Here is a 20,116-nt window from a genome sequence, read left to right as displayed (position 1 = left end):
ATATGTATCTGAGCAGCTATTCACTCTTCTAAAAAACAAAAGGCAACCCCAAACCCTGAGATCATCGTGATTTCCGAAGATTTGCATAGATTCAGCTGTTTTTCTCTCTCAAGGACTTCAATTACTGAGCTGCACTTCTGAATTCCATTGCTGTTTGCCAGAAACCAAGGCCATTTTTAAAAGGAGTTAAATCATACAATTTAAACCAAAAAAATAAAAAATGCCATTAGCTGTGAGCATAACCCCACAAGCATTCTGACTTAGCAATGCAATCTAATCAGTTCCTCAATTCAAGGGGATGAGGAATGATTAGGAATTGAAAGGGACAAAAGCAAAAGGATACCACCAGCTGGGCTAACAGGGTTCAGGGCTTTTATGATCAGAGGCCATGCATGTGTGTGTGTTTCTGTCTCTCTCCCTCCCAGTAAAAAGCTGCAGGAAAAGCCTTCAACTCCTATTCAGATATATGCAGTGTCCTTTCCTGTATCTGAACTAATGAAACTGACTCAGGAAGCCAAGGATGCCGACTGGACTTGCTTACTTTGCTAGTAACTTTCATTGAGGAATCATAGAATTGTAGAGTTAGCATGTTACCTATGGTCTTCCAGGAAAGCAAAAGTGGGCGAATTGGGGAGAGGGAGAGAGAGAGAAGTGCCTGGCGTGCTATGGTCCATGGGGTCACGAAGAGTCGGACACGACTAAACGACTAAACAACAACAACAACAGAGAGAGAGAGAGAAAACCAATGTTTTTGAAGGCTGTGTGAGTCAGTGCTTTAACTAAGAAGAGGAGGAGGAGGAGGAGGAGGAGGAGGAGACTACTCCCTCTTTCTTTCCACTAAGACATTTGCCCTGCAACATTTCATTCGGTGACATACAGCAAACACATTCCATCAATGCAATGATTTCTCCTTATGTAATGGAACTCCTTGCCCCTAGTTCCTCTCTCTCTGCCCTCACCAAATCTGCTTTGAAGGGCTGAGGGGTGGGGACCAGAACAAGATATGGGGAGTGTTGCAGGAAGACAGAAGGGGAAATTCCATTGCATAAGCAGAAATTCTTGCACTGATGGAACAAATTAGTTGGATACTGCTCCTTGCCTCTGGTTCACTGCCTGTGTGTGGTGGGGAGGGAGGGCTGTGTTTCAGTGGTTGTCAGGGAGAATTCAGAGGAGGAAGTGACAGAAAAGGCGGAGAAGGGACTCAGGGATGCTGTGGAGCCTTCCAACCGCCCAGAGGCCTAGGAAGCGGAAGAGCGGGAGGAGATTAGCCAGGAGGATGAAGGGCTCAGGGATGTTGCAGAGGCCCAGAGGCCCAGGAAGGGAGCTCAGACTCTGGAAGGGAGGGGGCTTTCAAACCAGCACAGACAAGGAGGGAAATGAAATGTAAGGGTCAAATATGTCTCATGTGATTCCCCCGCCTATTTTGTTGGCGCGGGAATCGAAGAAAGCCACTCCCCGAATCTGACTCAACGGTCTCAGACGCATCATCCTGAACTGTAGCTTTTTCTTGTAACATATGTAATAAAGACAGTAAATATCAAGCTGACTGTGCCAGGGAGACGTCACCTTTACAGTGGTAGAGCATGCAAAAGGTCTCAGGTTCAACCCACAGGATCTCAAGGGAGGACTAGGAGATTTCCCTGGAGACCCACTGCCAGACAGTGTGGAAAATATTGAGCTAGATGGACAAAAGGCAGCTTTATAGCCATCATTTTAGCCCACCATCCTTGCTCAGACCCTTGCCATGGTTGTTGACCGGGGTATCAGAATGCTTTAAGTGTTTGGGGTGAGTGTGGCCAGCCTCTTTGGAGTGTACTTTAAAAAAGTAGAAGTGGGAATGTTTCCCTTCTTCCAACAAAAAGCAACCCATTTATCAAAACCCCTAAGATATATGAAAAATGACTGCGAGCGCCCCCTAACTCCCAATATACTGTCCTTACTCTGGTGTGAATAATTCAAAGGTTCTCTCATTTTGCTGCTTTTTGATAGCCAAAGTTGAACAATTTCACAGTCTGTGAAATAATGGAAGCAACAAATGTGGGAACTATTCTTGTTATCTACTGTAGTATGATCTTGCAGTTGCTGTTCTGAAGTCAATTTAAAAAAAAGAGTACAGTACTGTCTTTGGTGAACCGTGGGAGAGAAATACCATCTCACAAGGATTGTCAACTTCTACTGCACTAGATAATTAAGCAAGCAGTGAGACAGTCAGTTAGCTTTGCGCTTTGGATCATCATTGAGAGAGAGAATTTTTTTTTGAAGGATCAAAGGTTAAGGATGCTTTAAATAAAATGCTTTAAATAAAAGGAGAAGAGAGAGAGTCTGATGACTAAAGCAAACAGCCAGTTTTGAAGCAGATACCAAAGTGAATCTAGGCTTGGTGAGAGGTTGCCTCTAATCCTAAACCAAGGTCATGGATGTAGAACCTCTTGTGTGTGGTTTTTTTTAAGAAAGAAAATTCTTTGTAAAAGTTCCTCGGTTTGGCAGTGAGCCAGAATTGAACACACAATCTGCCCCAACAAAGCGTTCATTTCAAAGGTACAAGGGTATTGTACTTTTGCAGGGAGAGGGAAACCATAGAGCTTTCTCTCTCAGGTGCCCAAGTAACTTGGCTGGCCATGGGCACTCTAAACCAGGTGTCCCCGGGCTGCGGCCCTCCGGATGTTTTGGCCTGCAGCTCCCATGATCCCTAGCTAACAGGACCAGTGGTCGGGGAGGATGGGAGTTGTGGTCCGGGGCATCTGGGGGGCTGAGGTTTGGGGATGCCTGCTCTAAACCTTGTTTAATGCTGATACAGGGTTCAGAAAGATAAACAAATGGAACCAGGTTAGCTTTGCCATGGTTTAATGTATTTTTAATCTCTGTATTAAATGTATGTCACGAAATTAAAAGACGCCTGCTTCTTGGGAGAAAAGCAATGACAAACCTAGACAGCATCTTAAAAAGCAGAGACATTACCTTGCCGACAAAGGTCCGTATAGTTAAAGCTATGGTTTTCCGAGTAGCGATGTATGGAAGTGAGAGCTGGACCATAAAGAAGGCTGATCGCCGAAGAATTGATGCTTTTGAATTATGGTGCTGGAGGAGACTCTTGAGAGTCCCATGGACTGCAAGAAGATCAAACCTATCCATTCTTAAGGAAATCAGCCCTGAGTGCTCCCTGGAAGGACAGATCGTGAAGCTGAGGCTCCAATACTTTGGCCACCTCATGAGAAGAGAAGAATCCTTGGAAAAGACCCTGATGTTGGGAAAGATTGAGGGCACTAGGAGAAGGAGACGACAGAGGACGAGATGGTTGGACAGTGTTCTCGAAGCTACGAACATGAGTTTGACCAAACTGTGGGAGGCAGTGGAAGACAGGAGTGCCTGGCGTGCTATGGTCCATGGGGTCACGAAGAGTCGGACACGACTAAACGACTAAACAACAACAATGTAGTTTTAATCTCTGTTGGAAGCCGCCCAGAGTGGGCGGGGTACAAATAATATGTTGTTATTATTATTATTATTATTATTATTATTATTATTATTATTATTATTATTATCCTAGTGCAAATCTCAGCAGAATTTGGACCTTTAAGATTGTGCGTTTTACTAGAAATGAGCAACTGCCTAGTAATGGCTCAATGGGGAACGATGGTGGAGGCAGGAATAAAATGGTGGCTCAGGACACAAGGCCAATTTAAGACATCTTGGAATATGCCTTATGCTGTCTCAGGTAATTTGTCTAGCTCAGCATTATCTACAATGGCTGTCAATGGCTTTCCAGGGTTTCAGGCAGGAGACATTTGCAGCCATACCTGGAGATGGTGGGGATTGAACCTGGAGCCATTTAAGTGCAAAGCAGATGCTTTGTCACCAAGCTATGGACCTTGCCCACCTTTAATGCCAAAGTCTCAAATTACCTAGCTACACCACTGCAGGTCTTACCATGTTGCCCAGAATTATTATCATTTTTAGAGGCCACTGGGCAAACTGGATAGGTCTGCCTCTCTTTCTGAGGGCAGGAAGGCTGCTGGCATTCAGGACTTAAAGGTAAAGGTAAATGGACCCCTGGCCATTAGGTCCAGTTGTGACCGACTCTGGGGTTGCGGCACTCATCTCGTGTTATTGGCCGAGGGAGCCGGCGTACAGCTTCCAGGTCATGTGGCCAGCATGACAAAGCCGCTTCTGGCGAACCAGAGCAGCACACGGAAATGCCGAATACCTTCCCGCTGTAGCGGTACCTATTTATCTACTTGCATTTTGATGTGCTTTCGAACTGCTAGGTTGACAGGAGCTAGGACCGAGCAATGGGAGCTCACCCCGCCGCGGGGATTCGAACCGCCAACCTTCTGATCAGTAAGCCCTAGGCTCTGTGGTTTAACCCACAGCGCCACCCGCGTCCCTTAGACCCCACATATTCCCTACAGACCCTCGCAAATGTTACGACCAGAAGAGGGACCCTCTCTGTAGTTCTACCTCCTTCAGAAGCTAGAAGGGTAACCCAGAAAAGGGTGTTCTCTGTGGCAGCCCCTGAATCGAAGAATTCCCTCTCCACAATGGTGTGTCTGGCTTCTCCACTTTACAGCTTTGGACAAATACTGATGACACACCTCCTTAGTCTGGGATGTGTGTTTTCCAGGTTCACTCTTTTTCTGTAATCTGTTTTAAATATTATATTGTAACCTGGCCTCGAACCTGCTGGTGAAGAGCAGGAATTATTATTATTATTATACTTGTTGTGGCACAATCCTATATTTTTGCAATTATTTACAGACAAAGCAGCCTTTGGTAGGATAGGACTGCTTGTGTATTTAGGATCACAGCCTTTTAAAGCACAGAAAATGATTGAGATCAGGGGTTGAGCACTGAGGAATCAAAGTAGCTATATTTAGATTAAGAGTCTCTATGGCCTCATGCCATCATTTGTAGCCCAGATTATGCTACTTTCCTGAAAGGGGGCAGAGTAGGGGGCTGACAGCGGGGAGTGGGTAGGGGGAGAGTAGCGTATTTTCACAGAAAATACGCTACTCAGTATCAATTTTCACAGTATCAATTTTCACATTGATAGAGATTTATCTTTCTAAATGGTGACACCGTGGATTAATTGAGGTGCTTTGTGCAAATGTCAGTTACTGGCTTTTTGATGGATCAAGCTGTGTACTTTTTTTGTGTTGGAGGAGAGTTAAGATATTGCTTATCATCTGTCTTGTGTATCTTTCCCCTGGAAAGGGGGGGGGGGGAAACTGTACGAGGCAGTGTATTGAGGCAGTGTGGGTAGAGTGTGTGTGAGAGAGCTGTGCTTTCTGGCTCCAGAGGGGCTTGAGAAGATGGGAATGAGTACACAGTATATTTACGGTCTCTCTTCCCATTCCAACATGCTGTCATTTCCCTCCTAAATAAAGATCAGTTCATTTGCAACACACATGCACACAAACTCCCTACTGTTATTTCTTGAACAATTAGACTCGAGGAAAAGCTAAACCGAAATGTCAGTTCAAACATGGATCACGTCAAGTGAAAGGAGAAAATAATTTAAAACACACACACACACACACACCCAAAACAAGTAGTATTTGAAAAGCAGGAACAGAATTGCACAAGCATATTTCACTCCTGGGTGACAGTTTTTGATGGAATTTCTGCCCATAAGGCACCTTTATAGAAAAACAATAGCTCTATGGAAGTGTTTTCAGCAAGGTCTCTTCCTGCTCCAGTCAGACAGAAATCCATATGAATAAATGCCCTTTAATAGCAGTGTTGCGGCCTCTGGGAGCCTTACAGGGTCCACACAGTCATTAGGCATGGTTAAAAGCAACAACAACCCTGATTTTCATCACTTGGTGGCTTCCATGTGCAAATGGATTTTCACAGCTCAAAAAATGCCTTTGGTCAGGAGTACAGAATTGGTGGCTCAGCAGGTGCTATTGGGCTACAACTACCATCATTCCTGACCATCAGCCATGCTGGCTCTGTTTGATGTGAGTTGGAGTCCCTAAGCCTCTCCAGGTTTTCATCCCTACCAACACACCAACACCTTAGCTGGAATTTTCAGCTTACATTCCAGCACCTCAAGAGGATTTTATCCTTCACCCACTTCAGAAATGGTTGGAAGCTGATGCTCCATAAACTATTCAGTTCAAGCTTAGAGCTTCTACAGGAGCTGGAGGCTCCATCCCCTTCTTGGTTCTGTACCTGGCCTTGATCCAGGAAGAAGTTCACGTGAGCTTCTCCTTTCTATTCACGTGTGGTGAGCTGGACACTTTGCCAGCAGCCCTGAAACTCCTGGCTAGCATACCACATCTTCTGTTCCTGTGGACCTGGAAGTCAAGGGGAAGCATGAGAGCTCCTTCATGAATTTATCTTTTAAAGCTGTCTGAATCGGTGGCCACCACTGCCTTCTGTGGGAGTGGGCTCTATAGCCTCATAATTTTTGGATGCCAAAGGAGGTACTCGCTGACACACTGGTGCCTTGGGACATCTCATTAAAAACTCTTGTAGTCAGTTACTGGTGTTGGGATAGGATTCTCAGCCCTCTGAATGGCTATTCTGAGAGCCACTTTGGAGCATCTTCCTAGATACGCCTTAGGAAGTGTCCCCACAATTTAGATTCTGCCCATGCTGGCTGGCCATTGTTTCCCCATGATGGGAATGGCTATGAAGCCCTCCGTTTAAATGCTTGGCCAGTGGAATTCTTTTTGTCTCTGGCTCCAGCCTCATGGGCTGCCTCTTGCTCAGTTCTGATGCATCCTGGCTCCACATCTGGTCTGCTTTATTCTGTCTTTTAGTCACCAGGTTCTGCCATTGGTTCAGCTTACCCCAACCTAGGAATGAGGTTGCATTTCTCCCAATGGAAAAAGTGGGAGCCTTATCCCCAGTTTTAAAAAGCAGACCACAGCCCCCATCTGACCACTTTCCTTTGGTCAGTTTCATTTGTATGTTTTATGAAACATGAGTTAGAAAAGATCCAGCGACAGCAAATTATTCCTCGCTGCATGCCAGGCATGCTGGTTCAGCCAATTCCCTCCCTCCATTAATGCCTATTTTATATCAAAATGCCTGGGTACTGTAAGTGTTCATTTTTCTTCAGGGACAAGCCATATCCCTCCACCTTTTGGGGCTGTCACGCTGCTGTGCTGGCAGGGAATCCTAGCCTTATAACTGTTGAGCGCTGATGAGCTGTACAGACAAATTGTTCTATCCCCTTCAGGATGCTTCCAGCCTCTTTACTGCTTTACACAATAGCATTCAGATTGCCGAAGCTTTATGGTGTAGATTGTGAACTATAATCCTTTGTGGTTCATCTCTGGGTAGCTTAAACCAATGGTTTTCAAACTTTCTACCTCCAGGAAACATGTTCCGTGTAAACTTACTGGCCAAGGAACCTCTCTGGGTGGCAACAGATTATGAGGTGCACATTGTCATGAATCCTTTGACACAACCACAAGTGAATTTTGAATGTGATTTACTCATCCTAATCAAGAACCCCAGAATTCCCTAGAACACAATTTTGACAGCCATTGGGTTAAACAACACAATATTCTGCAGAAGAGAATGCAAAGTGTATTATTTCCATGCAGGAATAATGCTTGAATTTAATATTTACTTGGCATTATAGTGATACAAAGGAAAAGAAATCCATTCTTTCTTCCTTCCTTCCTTCCTTCCTTCCTTCCTTCCTTCCTTCCTTCCTTCCTTCCTTCCTTCCTTCCTAACAATATGGTGTCCTTCAGATGTTGCTGGACAATTCCCAACAAACTTGACTTTTGGCAATGTAAACTGGGGCTGATGGAACTTTTAGTTCACCATCTTCTGGAACTCACCATGCTAGGTCATGTAGATGGGAATTCCCAATCTCCTTCCATCCTTTAGTTAAATGTTGGCTGGGGGGGATTTACGTTGTGAATTTGCATCTTCACATTGACTGGCCATTGTTTCCCCATGATAGGAATGACTATGAAGCCCTCCGTTTAAATGCTTGGCCAGTGGTGTAGTGGTTAAGAGTGGTAGACTCATAATCTGGTGGACCAGGTTCGCGTCTCCGCTCCTCCACATGCAACTGCTGGGTGGCCTTGGGCTTGTCACGCTTCTTTGAAGTCTCTCAGCCCCACTCACCTCACAGAGGGTTTGTTGTGGGGGAGGAAGGGAAAGGAGAATGTTAGCCGCTTTGAGACTTCTTAGGGTAGTGATAAAGCGGGATATCAAATCCAAACAACTCCACTTCTTCTTCTTCTTCTTCTTCTTCTTCTTCTTCTTCTTCGTCTTCGTCTTCGTCTTCGTCTTCTTCTTCGTCTTCTTCGTCTTCTTCACAAAGGGTTGCCATAGGTCCTCTTTTCCCAGGACACTTCCCCCTTTTCATGGATAGAGTTGTCATAGTGATCCATAGTTAAAAGTAGAAGTTGGTAAATGTGTCCTCTTTTTTGCTCTTCAAAATATGGCTACCCTAGTCATGCAATGGTTCGTTGTATCAAACCTGTATAACAAAGATTGAATCACACTGGGAAGTTATTCGCTTGATCACTGCAGAATCAAGGGATGACTTGCATATGTGAGAATGAGTCATTATTGTTCTACCACTACAGTGGAACATGCTCACATGTTCGAATCCTATCACTGAGTGCCGAGTACTCAGGCAATGAGAAATCAAGATGTATGTATGTGATCAACCAGCCTATAAAGATCAAATGAACACCATGGGCACCAATGCGGCTAAATGCTGCTATTCTTACGCCCCATTGAAAAGAATGGGTTAAATTGAAATTGCAATTAACTGAATTTCTATAGCTTACAATAGAACAGAGTGAGGGCTCACTTTTTATTTTACATTATTATTATTATTATTATTATTATTATTATTATTATTATTATTAAAATTTCTTAGTCGCTTTATCTTGCCCAAGGCAACCCAAACCCAACTTTAGCTAAACTGGGTCCTCATTCAGTATAATGATCATGTTGTGCTCTGGATGCTGGATCCACAGGGCAAGGCAGCAGGCCTTTTAAACCCCTGCCTCCAAATTACCTCTTCTAGACTCCATCCCCTTGTGGAGAACTTAAGGTTCTGAAAGGTCCAACCTTCTGACCTGAAAATGGACACCTTTTCTCCATTCCATTCCCTGCCACCCGGTGTGTGTCCTGCTGGATTTATTTACTGTGAAAGGCATTGGTTCCTCAGGCACAAGGGAAGGCACCTGTGAGGGTCTTGGCCATGGTCCTACAGGTCCTTGTGGTATGGGAGGTTCTTCTGAGGGCTCCTATCTGATGGCCCCAGGCACAGCAGCTGGCTCAGAGCCCTTTGTTGATGCCTCTGTAGCCCCTGACTCTGATTCTGGATTGCTGCATGGTTCAAAGGCTGTGACAAATCACTTTTAAACTTCAAGAACAGTGAAGTTGATGTTGTTTTTTAGTCGTTTAGTTGTGTCCGACTCTTCGTGACCCCACGAAGTTGAAGTACGTGGGCCATTTACAGCTCAGTGCTCCTGAACATATTTGCTTGGAAGTATGTTCAACTTCATCTAAAGGGATATATCCTTCTCAGTAAAAAGGCTTAGGATCACAGCCTTAGCCTTACTAGTAGAACTTCAGAAGAGTTTGTTTGCTAGATTAAAATATTCCCAAGAGTCATTAAAACACTTAATACCTGCTGATTTGTTTTAATAAAGCTTAGAACACGATTTGCATCAGGATTTTTAAAATATTCTGTAAAAGGAATTATGAAATAAATAAGGAATGCACTTGTGTTGCTTTAATTCAATCAAGGATATTGTCACTAAAGTTTCAATAGCGTATTGATTTAATTACAGAGTGGAAAGCATCGTTCATTTCATAGTGAAAGGAACAATTTCATAATTGTGCTCTTCATTTAAAACTACCTCCCTCGCTGAAGCAAAGTGCAGGCTGGTGGGAAGTGCGTCAATCTTATTTGTATGGGATGAGTTCACTTCCATTATTTATTCTATTAATGCTTCCAATACCTGTGGGAAATGTGGGTCTTCAAGTAGCAATTGTGTTAATCAAACGACTTTGTGCGTTTTGGGACTGTCCAAGTTTGTGTCATTGCCTTAAAGGGCATAGCTGATGAAATCACTAGCTTGTAATGTACTAGTGATTGGATTAACTTGTCTATTTTGTGCAGTCTGTTTGAAGACTTATTGGAGATAAAGTGGAAAAGATTAAATCCAAAGAGTTGACCTTTGACTATTATTCCTCTTGAAAAGAGCTCGCAAGTCTTTAACATAAGCCCACTTCATTTCAAACATGTGTGTGTGTGTGTGTGTGTGTGTGTGTGTTATTTGGTATTAAAATAGACCACAGATGGTGAATGTCATTCTCATTTGTTTAAAATGGTTTTCTGGCTATTGGGCTGGAACAAGATAGGATCTGTTGTGTTCTCTCATATATGCTGTGTGTACATGGTGGATAATATCCTAAGGGTCCCATGTGCCCCCATGCTCCCATATGCGTATAGTTTCTCTGCGTTTCTCATTAAATCAGCCCTTCCTCGTGCTCTCTTAAAGACCATTCTGAAGGTTCTCCCAACTCTCAGAGCTCATATGACCTGAACCATGGGCAAAAGTTCATTGTGTGATTCCTCCAAGAGACAGTGGTCTCCAGGAAGAGATGTAGAAGGAACTAGAACTTCTCCTGCTTTAAATGCAAGTTTGTTGGTACAATAAGAACTTAAAGGGGGAATCATTGCTAAGTCCTAATGTTAGGAGCTTCAGATAAATGTTTCTTGAGATCTTTGTATAAAGGACATTTTTCTAAGAAGTGTACCAACCACATTCTCCTCCTTAAGGCAGCTGACTGGGCGGTGTCTACCCACCCCATTCTGACCCTTCACTTCCATCAGCTGCAGAGAATTTCAGCTACATTTAGTCAAAAGGCATCTCCACTCTTAATAAGAGAAAATCGGGGAGGAAACCTTTAACAACAACAACAACAACAACAACAACAACAACAACAAATTATTTTGTTATCTTAATTCTAGGAACAAAACACAGCTTTCCCCAACCCAGTGCCTCCCGTTGGTTATGCTGGTTGGGACTGATGGCAGTTGTAGTCCCAAACATCAGGAGAGTACCAGGAGCAGTGGTGTAGCGTGGGTTGCTGGCGCCCTGGGCAGGCAAGCTGATGATGCTACTGGAGCACTCCCCCACCAGAGCCAAGCAGGGCTGTGCTGCACTGCCTACAGGGGGAGAGCCCGTCTGGCTGACACAACCCTTGGTGTGGGCATATCCCCCTTATGCCAGTGGGGAAGAGCACCACACTATCACTGGCGAAGGAAGAGGGGGTGGGGGAGCGCACCACCCCCAGCACCACGATCCTGGTGGGGTGCCATTGTGGCTGCCCACCCCCGTGCTGGGCCCCAGGACGCATGCCATGCCCCTGCGGGCGGCACGGCACACCCCCAGGACGTGCACAATGCCCCCAGGGTGTGCACCACGCCCCTGTGGCCTGCGTGCCACACTCCCGGGGTGTGTGCCAGCCACGCCCCCACCTAAGCTCCGCCACTGCACACTATGCTGTCTGCCTTGCTTTGTTCATGTCCGCTCACTGTGGACCTGAGCTGTTCTGCTGCCTTTGCTAGGGTGGGGATTCCTATGAATTTTTGCACCCATGCTATGCCACTGACCAGGAGGGCAGCTTCCTAAAAGCATCCATGTCTGAACCAGTCCCTTGTCTTCCTCGTAGATGATGTTAGGTTTTGTTTGTCCTATATTCTTGGAAGACTAGCCTCAAGTTTTACAAAACAACCAGAAGACGGGGCTAACACAATGGGCCTCCTGAAATTCTTAATGCGATATATCCACCTGCTTCTTGTGATAAGATGGTTGGAGAATTAGGTACAATACATTTTCTAGATCAGGCATCCCCAAACTTCGGCCCTCCAAATGTTTTGGACTACAATTCCCATCTTCACCGACCACTGGTCCTGTTAGCTAGGGATCATGGGAGTTGTAGGCCAAAACATCTGGAGGGCCGCAGTTTGGGGATGCCTGTTCTAGATTCTAGTCATCATAACAAATAAAATCAGAGGCTTCTTATTAGAAAAGTGAAGAGGCATTGGGGAAAGCCAATGTGTTAATCGAGTACTTCTGTTGTTGTTTCTTTGTTGTCAGAGATTTGATACAGCTGCGTGGGAAAGAAGATAGAGATATTGCAATGAAGCTGCTGGCTCAGTGGACATCCTATGGCCTTGAAGATGTCCAGCTCGTAAATTACTCTGTCCTCCTTGACCTGCCGGGCGCTTCTCCAAATACAGTGACTCTGAACAGCACTGGTGAATGCTTTTATCCTAATGGACAGCTGTGTAGCAAAGAGACCAAAAAGCTTCACAGTCAAGACCTTCTCTACTCCTATGCTGCTTACTCTGCCAAAGGAACTCTCACGGTAATGTAACCATTTGTCTCTGTCATTTTGGTGGGGGGAGGAAATAGAAAGAAACAGCTTCCATCTAGATTTAAACCAATGGGATGATGTATTGTTTGCAAGGCTCGAAAGAAGCCAAGTAGGTGTGGGTTTAAGATATAGTATGCTTTATTACTCAGTTTTTGGCATGCTCCATCTCGGTTTATGTTTTATACCTTTTTAAGTGGAAGTTGGAATTCTTCATGTTTTTTGGTGTGTCTACTGCCTTCTTTTAGATACATGTCAATAGCTTTTGATGGATTTTTTAAATTCTTCGTTTAGTTGATGAGGCAGCTCTGCTAAGCACCAACATAGCTTTCAAAAGATTCCTTTAATATGAAGTTTTTGAGGACCACGGGATAGTTGCTGGGTTGCAACCTGAAAGTGGAGGAATCATTAATAATAATAATAATAATAATAATAATAATAATAATAATAATAATAATAATAATATTTATACCCCGCCCTCCCCAGTCAAAACTGGGCACAGGGTGGCTGACACCAGTAAAATTACAATAAGACGTAAAAGAAAGAAAAACAATTAATTAAAATACGTGTTAAAATACAGTTTAAATTTAAAATTTTAAAAAGCAGCCTCATTTTAAAGTAGCCCAAATCAAAACCATAAGGGAGGAAAACATAGGGGTCAGACTGAGTCCAGCCCAAAGGCCAGGCGGAACAGCTCCATCTTGCAGGCCCTGCGGAAAGATGTCAAATCCCGCAGGGCCCTGGTCTCCTGTGAGAGAGCGTTCCACCAAGTCGGGGCAAGTACTGAAAAGGCCCTGGCCCTAGTTGAGGACAATCTAACCACCTTATGGCTTGGGATCTCCAATATGTTGTTATTTGTGGACCTTAAGGTCCTCCGCAGGGCATACCAGGAGAGGCGATCCCGTAGGTATGAGGGTCCTAAACCGCATAGGGCTTTGAAGGTCAAAATCAATGGCACAACACCTGTGTGCAAAGCTCTCAGTCTTCAGTTTCCCCCCTACCATTTTGTCCAGCAGGACAGGTAACAAACCTGTCTCTCATTAGGTAGAAATGATGTTCTTGATTTCATTTATTATTATTATGAATTAAATTTATTACCTGCCCTTCACCACTGAACTATGGCCAATTGCCATTGCTCACTTACGCTTCCCCTTTTGCTCTTAAAATGGAACTCTTGAGACCCACCTCCTTCCTACATGATTGAGCCAGTCCATATTTAACAACGTGAAACTTCTGCAATCTCATCTAGTTAGGAGTGCAGAACTAAGATGGTTGTTGATGCATCCACAGACCTGGATTAGGCAGAAGCCCAAACTTGAAACATCAGAAACATTTGGTTTACATGATGTTATCATTTGCTCTAGGGGAGTGATTTTCTCAACTGGGCACATCTGCAGGTACTGCACAACTTCACACACATGGCAAACTCTGCTTCTGCTATTTAACATTTATTTAGTGTTAGGTGCGGAGCAGAGCATCGGAATGAACAGTCCAAGCCCAGAGGGTTTGTAATCCTCATCTGGTACATAGACGAGGAGCTTGGGGAAAATATAAATTTATAAGCACCCACACCTGCTCTTGGGAAATGTGTGTTCCAAATCTCTGTAGGCCTCCAGAACTGAAGATCCATCTGGTAAGCATGCTGCATAAAAGCCTCCTGGAAGTTTACGGAGAATTATGGCTTTCAGCAGATAAAAGTCCTACCACTTCAGTTTACTTAATTACACACCCGTACCATCTGAATCAAGGCAGTTAATGTTGTGTTGGTTTTTTACATGTCGGTTGCACAGAGATGCTCAGGCAAACCTACTAAGACCAATAATTCATAAAATTGGTTGGTTCGCCAGTAGAGTCACACCTTGCTCTAATCTTGCAAGACAATGATCCTCATACAACCTTGCAGGTGGCAAGGTTTTTAAACTCTGTTCTTTCCCAAAAAAGGTGAATTGGTCAATTACACGACTATTAAAGGCTTCTGTTATCCTTCCGACTGTTGCCTTCATATTCCTGTGTTTATGGTTATTTTTGATGGCCGTGGTACGGTCTTCTGCTGTTGCGTTCCTTGTGAATTTTGTGCTTTTATGCTTTTTGCTCTGTGCTTTTATGCTTTATGTTTTTATGATTATATGGGCCTATAGCTACAATAAACTTTGAATTGAATTGTGTTGGTTCAAGCTACTCTACAAGCTGCCAAAGCTGCTTAGATCTTGGAGATCAGGGCATTAGTCAGATCAAAGAGTTATTTTGAAGTCTATGGAAAAGTCTGCATATAATTTGCAATCCTTGTATCACAGCAGCATCAATGGCTGGTGGACTCTCCTGCATTGGAGGTTTTTAAACAGAGACTGGGTGGCCGTTGTCCATGGATTCTTTAGCTGTGATTCCTGCATTGCAGGAGCTTGGACGAGGGAGCTCTTGGGGTCCCTCCCAATGCTACAATTTTCTGATTCTATGATTCTATGCAAGGTAGGTTAGGCCAGGGGTCCCCAAACTACAGCCCGGGGGCTGCATACAGCCCACGAAGCTCTTTTATGCGGCCCCCGGCGGCCCCTGCCGCCGCCCTCTCTTATCGGTGCGGTGTGGCGCAGCGGCTCACTCCGACCCGGAAAAGCGACGGAAATATCTTGTGCGTGTGCGCAAGCGTGTCATTTCCGGTGTACTTCCAGGTTGGAGGAGGCTCCTGCACATGCGCAGAAGCTATTTCCGGTGCTTCCCAGGTTGGAAGTGTGCCAGAAATAGCATTTGCACATGCCCCTGGGCGCGCCCGGCCGTGCACTCCCCCGCCTTCCGGCCCACTGCGCAATCGGCGTGGCGGGCATCCGGCCCAAAGCCAGGTAAGAGACAATGACTAGCCCAAGGTCATCCAGTGAGTTTCACTCAATGAGTAGAGGTTTGAACTCTCAGGTCCTGGTCTAACACTGTAACCACTACCACACTGACTCTAACCTAGACACAGACATACACAAATGCACACACATACACATCCAGTTGCATGTAATTGATTTATCCCCCTTGCTGTTGTCTTTTTCTTCACTTGAACTACCAGCAGAAAGAGCTATTAATGGCTGTACAAAATGTGGCTCACTGCCAGACACTCACGGCAGGACTGCTTTGGTTTCTGACAATGTTATTTGTAGAACAGCCGCACTCTGCTTCTTTGAAAGCCTGTCATGTCCATTCATCTTGTGGCCATATTGTACCTGAATCTCCCAATTTGTGCTTTCTAGTAAGAGTCTGAACGGCAGGTATGGTATATGAAATCTTCTTTTTGAAAACAAACTTAGTGCCAGTGATGGATGGCCCACTTTTGCTACCTTTGTGTAATTTGCTGTAGGCTGGGAAAGTGACAGTGTTTACCCCATTATAATAACAGGTGGGGTCAGTGTATGATTTCGCAGATCGTGGCCCTGTTGCTTGTGAAATGCACATTAAAATAGACGATTCATCATATTTCAGGTCCGTGGGAGGGAAAAGAATTACTTCTTGGTGCGTTGTGTTTGTGACTAGAAAGCCTTATGAATTATAACTCAATAGTAAGGGAGTTTAGAAAAATCTTTCTTTTCTCCAGACTCCCAGTATAGAAAGCATTTTCCTCTAAAAAACGCTTTCTGAATTTTCTGCGACACAACTTTTCGGCGATATCTTTCATCACATTGCCAGAAGTGCATATTTTGTGTGGTATTTTGCATCATGTTTATCAAATAGCAAACAAAGCCAAGCTCTTAAAAAATAAACTTCTGGCAGCCTCAAACATGAGTCCACAAAGCCACTCAGCGGGTAGCCATTTCCAAAGAGGAGTTTCCAATTGAACGGTGCAGAAATTAATTTGGAACGGAAACAGAATAGCCCTAGTTTTCTTTATGGTAATATAAAAACAGCTGCATTTTTCCTGCACCTACAAAAGCAGTAAGCATGGGGACCTTTCTGAGACCACATCACCATACCATGGATTCCTGCTCAGCCCTGGCCTGAAGACCTTTTCATACCAAAGTGGGACAACTTAGCTGTTAGCACTAACACCAAATGGGCTGGTGGAACTCTGGTCCATAAATTGAATGTCACCCTCTTGGTCTCTCCATCCAACCTTTGAGATCCTCCCTAGTGCTTTTCCCTGAATGGAATGTTTTCTAGAACTATGAAAAGGCCTTTTGCTTGCCTAGTTGGAGGGGTGGGTGTGTTGTGTTGTAGTGTGTTGTGTTGTGGTGTGGTGTGTTGTGTACATTCACATGGAAGTGAAGCACAGTGGAAGCACAGAGAGAATCTGGAGATGGAAGGGCACGTTAAGAGGAGGCCGAAACCCTCACTCTATATAGGAACATGCTGATTTAAATATTGTATAGAGGTGGTTAATCTCCATTGTTGCTTATCTATAAAAAAGTAAAATGTTAAAGTCCATTAATGGGATCACTCTATATATCCAACATGGTAAGTTTAGGTGCCTTCTTGTTTTAGGGGAGAGAATAAACTGAAAGATAATAGAGAACCACATCTTCCTTTTCTAGCAGCTTCTAGGCCAATGAAAAATGGCCAGGTTTGTTATCTAGGAGATATAAGACCCAATAAGACTTTGTCTGTGGGAGGGAAATTGCTTTTGCTATGTTTCCTTTACATTTTTGGCACCATTTACATTTTACTTCAGATATATTTATTTGCTAACAACTCTTTTTATGGGGTTTTCCCTCTTATGTATCCCCCCCCTCTAAGCTTTGTATCTTGTCAAATCTTAAAGAAAATGTAAATATATTTCCCTGAGCTTTCAATGAATTCTGTCAGATACTGTGAAACAAAGAGCACGGCAATCTCAGACATACTAGGTTTAACCTCTGAAAGGATATGAGCCTCTGAAATGCACATTAAAAGCTGAGGGATGATGGGGGGAGACTCAGGAAAATGCTCCAGTTGAAATAAAAACACAAATTTCTGTGCCAGAACTTTGTCAGCCCCCCTTCTCCCTGATGAAATCATAAGCGCATTGATTTTCAAGATCAGGTAAAATACGAGACAAAATCAGCCAGTAAATAAACTTGGTGGATTCAAAATAGCAAGTGCCTTCAAATGACTGTCATAATAGCACACTTCATCAAGTCCCAGACATAATGCAGTGCAAAGAGCATTGCAGATATTTTTCACCCCCAGCAAATTTCCCCACTTTGTACTGTATGGTGCCTTTAAGACTGAGGCTGAATATATAAGCTCCTGGTTTGAATCTTGGAACTCCCCTGTGAAGAAAGATTGCAGAATTTTGGACTTTTTAGTCTAGAGAGTGATGTATGGAAGTGAGAGCTGGACCATAAAGAAGGCTGATCGCCGAAGAATTGATGCTTCTGAATTATGGTGCTGGAGGAGACTCTTGAGAGTCCCATGGACTGCTAGAAGATCAAACCTATCCATTCTGAAGGAAATCAGCCCTGAGTGCTCACTGGAAGGACAGATCCTGAAGCTGAGGCTCCAATACTTTGGCCACCTCATGAGAAGCGAAGACTACCTGGAAAAGACCCTGATGTTGGGAAAGACTGAGGGCACTAGGAGAAGGGGACGACAGAGGACGAGATGGTTGGACAGTGTTCTTGAAGCTACCAACCTTAGTTTGACCAAACTGCGGGAGGCAGTGCAAGACAGGAGTGCCTGGCGTGCTATGGTCCATGGGGTCACAAAGAGTCGGGCACAACTAAATGACTAAACAACAACAACAACAAGTCTAGAGAAAAGGCATGATAGAATTTTATAAAAAAATGATTCAGGCAGGATCTGGGGGGGGGCAGGGGGCAAGGAGTACATCATGCAGCAAATAGTTAAGATAAGTAACTCACTCCCACAAGAAACAGTGATGGCCACCAACTTGGAATGACTTTGGAAGAGGATTGGACAAATTCTTGGAGGAGAAAGCAATCAATGGATAAACATTGGGGATGGCATGGAATGCACATAGAGTGAAACCCATTTCACTAGTGCTAATGCTTGCACTAGCATATCTATTTAGTTGTATTGCAGACCCTCAATCAACTTGGTCACCCTCTTTTGCACGTATTCCAGTTCGTCAATAGCCTTCTAAAACTATGGTGGGACTCCAGGTGTGGTCTGACTGAGGCAGAATAGTGGTACTATGACTTCACTTGATCGGGGCACTAGACTTCTGTTGATGCAGCCTAGGATAGCACTAACTCTTTTTTTGCTGTGTCACACTGTTGACTCTTGTTTAATTTGTGGTCTACAATCATGTTTAATTTGTGGCCTAGATAATTTTCACATGCATTACTGGCAAGCCTGGTGTGCCCCATCTTATATTTGTGCATCTGGTTCTTCCTGCCTAAATGCAGAACCTTACATCTGTCCATATTGAAATTCATTTTGTTCATTCAGACCCAGTTCTCCCATCTGTTAAGATAATAGTGAATCCTGATTCTGTCTTCTGCAGCATTAGCTATGCCTCCCAGTATGGTGTCATCTGCAAATTTGATGAACATTCCTTCAATTCCTTCCTTCAAGTCATTTAGAGATATGTTGAACAATAATGGGCCCAGGACAGAACCCTCTGTCATCCCACTTGTCACTTTTTTCTAGGATGATGACAAACCATTAATGAGCACTGTTTGGGTTTGGTCACTCAACCAGCTACAAATCCAATGAACAGTTATCTTATCCAGTCCACCTTTTACCAGCTTTTCCAGATGAATATCATGAGGGACGTTGTCAAAAGCCTTAGTGAAATCAACATACACTACATTCACAGCATTCCCCTGATTCACCGAACTTGTAACTCTGTCCAAAAAAAAAAGAAATGAGATTTGTCTGACATGACATGTTTTTTGATAAACCCATGCTGGGTCTTAGTAATCACAGCATTCTTTTTTCTAAGTACTCACATAAAAAGGTAAAGGTAAAGGGACCCCTGACCATTAGGTTCAGTTGTGACCGATTCTGGGGTTGCGGTGCTCATCTCACGTTATTGGCCGAGGGAGCCGGCGTACAGCTTCCAGGTCATGTGGCCAGCATGACAAAGCTGCTTCTGGCGAACCAGAGCAGCACACAGAAACGTCGTTTACCTTCCCGCTGTAGCGGTACCTATTTATCTACTTGCACTTTGACGTGCTTTCGAACTGCTAGGTTGGCAGGAGCAACGGGAGCTCACCCCGTTGTGGGGATTTGAACCGCCGACCTTCTGATCGGCACGGCCTAGCCTCTGTGGTTTAACCCACAACGCCAACTATTTAATCATCTGTTCTAGGATCTTTCCTGGTATCTACGTCAAGATCATTTGTCAGTAGATACCTGGGTCATATTTCCCCCAGTTTTTTAAGGTGGAGTCAACATCTGCCCATCTCCAGCCTGCAGGGACCTTACTTGTTCTCCAATAATTTTCAAAGATTATAGACAGAGGTTGTGGGATGGCATCCACAAGGTCCTTTAATACTCTTAGATGCAGCTCATCAGGCCCTGCATATTTGAATTCATTTAAATAGCTAGGTACTCCCTTACCACCTCTTTTCCTATCGTGGGCTGTAGCTTTCTCCTGGAGTACAGGATCAGGTTTAAGGTGCTGGTTTTGACCTTTAAAGCCCTATGCGACTTGGGACCCTCGTACCTACGGGACCGCCTCTCCTGGTATGCCCCGCGGAGGACCTTAAGGTCCACAAATAATAATATTCTGGAGATCCCGAGTCATAAGATGGCTAGACTGGCCTCTACTAGAGCCAGGGCCTTTTCAGTACTGGCCCCAACCTGGTGGAACGCTCTTTCC

General features: G+C 44.3%; 1 protein-coding gene across 5 annotated transcripts in view; it reads left to right on the top strand.

Moving 5' to 3' along the window:
* Positions 1–20,116, top strand: part of NAALADL2 (N-acetylated alpha-linked acidic dipeptidase like 2) — a 798,353-nt gene that overhangs the window by 465,278 nt on the left and 312,959 nt on the right. For all 5 annotated transcript variants that reach the window (XM_035134128.2, XM_035134127.2, XM_035134132.2 and 2 more), the window contains one exon: positions 12,102–12,372. In XM_035134128.2, coding sequence (XP_034990019.2) covers positions 12,102–12,372 — 271 coding nt within the window. The remainder of the gene's footprint in view (positions 1–12,101; positions 12,373–20,116) is intronic.

Source organism: Zootoca vivipara, chromosome 5 (genome assembly GCF_963506605.1).
Source record: "Zootoca vivipara chromosome 5, rZooViv1.1, whole genome shotgun sequence".
In the NCBI taxonomy this organism is placed as follows: domain Eukaryota; kingdom Metazoa; phylum Chordata; class Lepidosauria; order Squamata; family Lacertidae; genus Zootoca; species Zootoca vivipara.
This window is presented reverse-complemented; position numbering and strand designations above follow the sequence as displayed.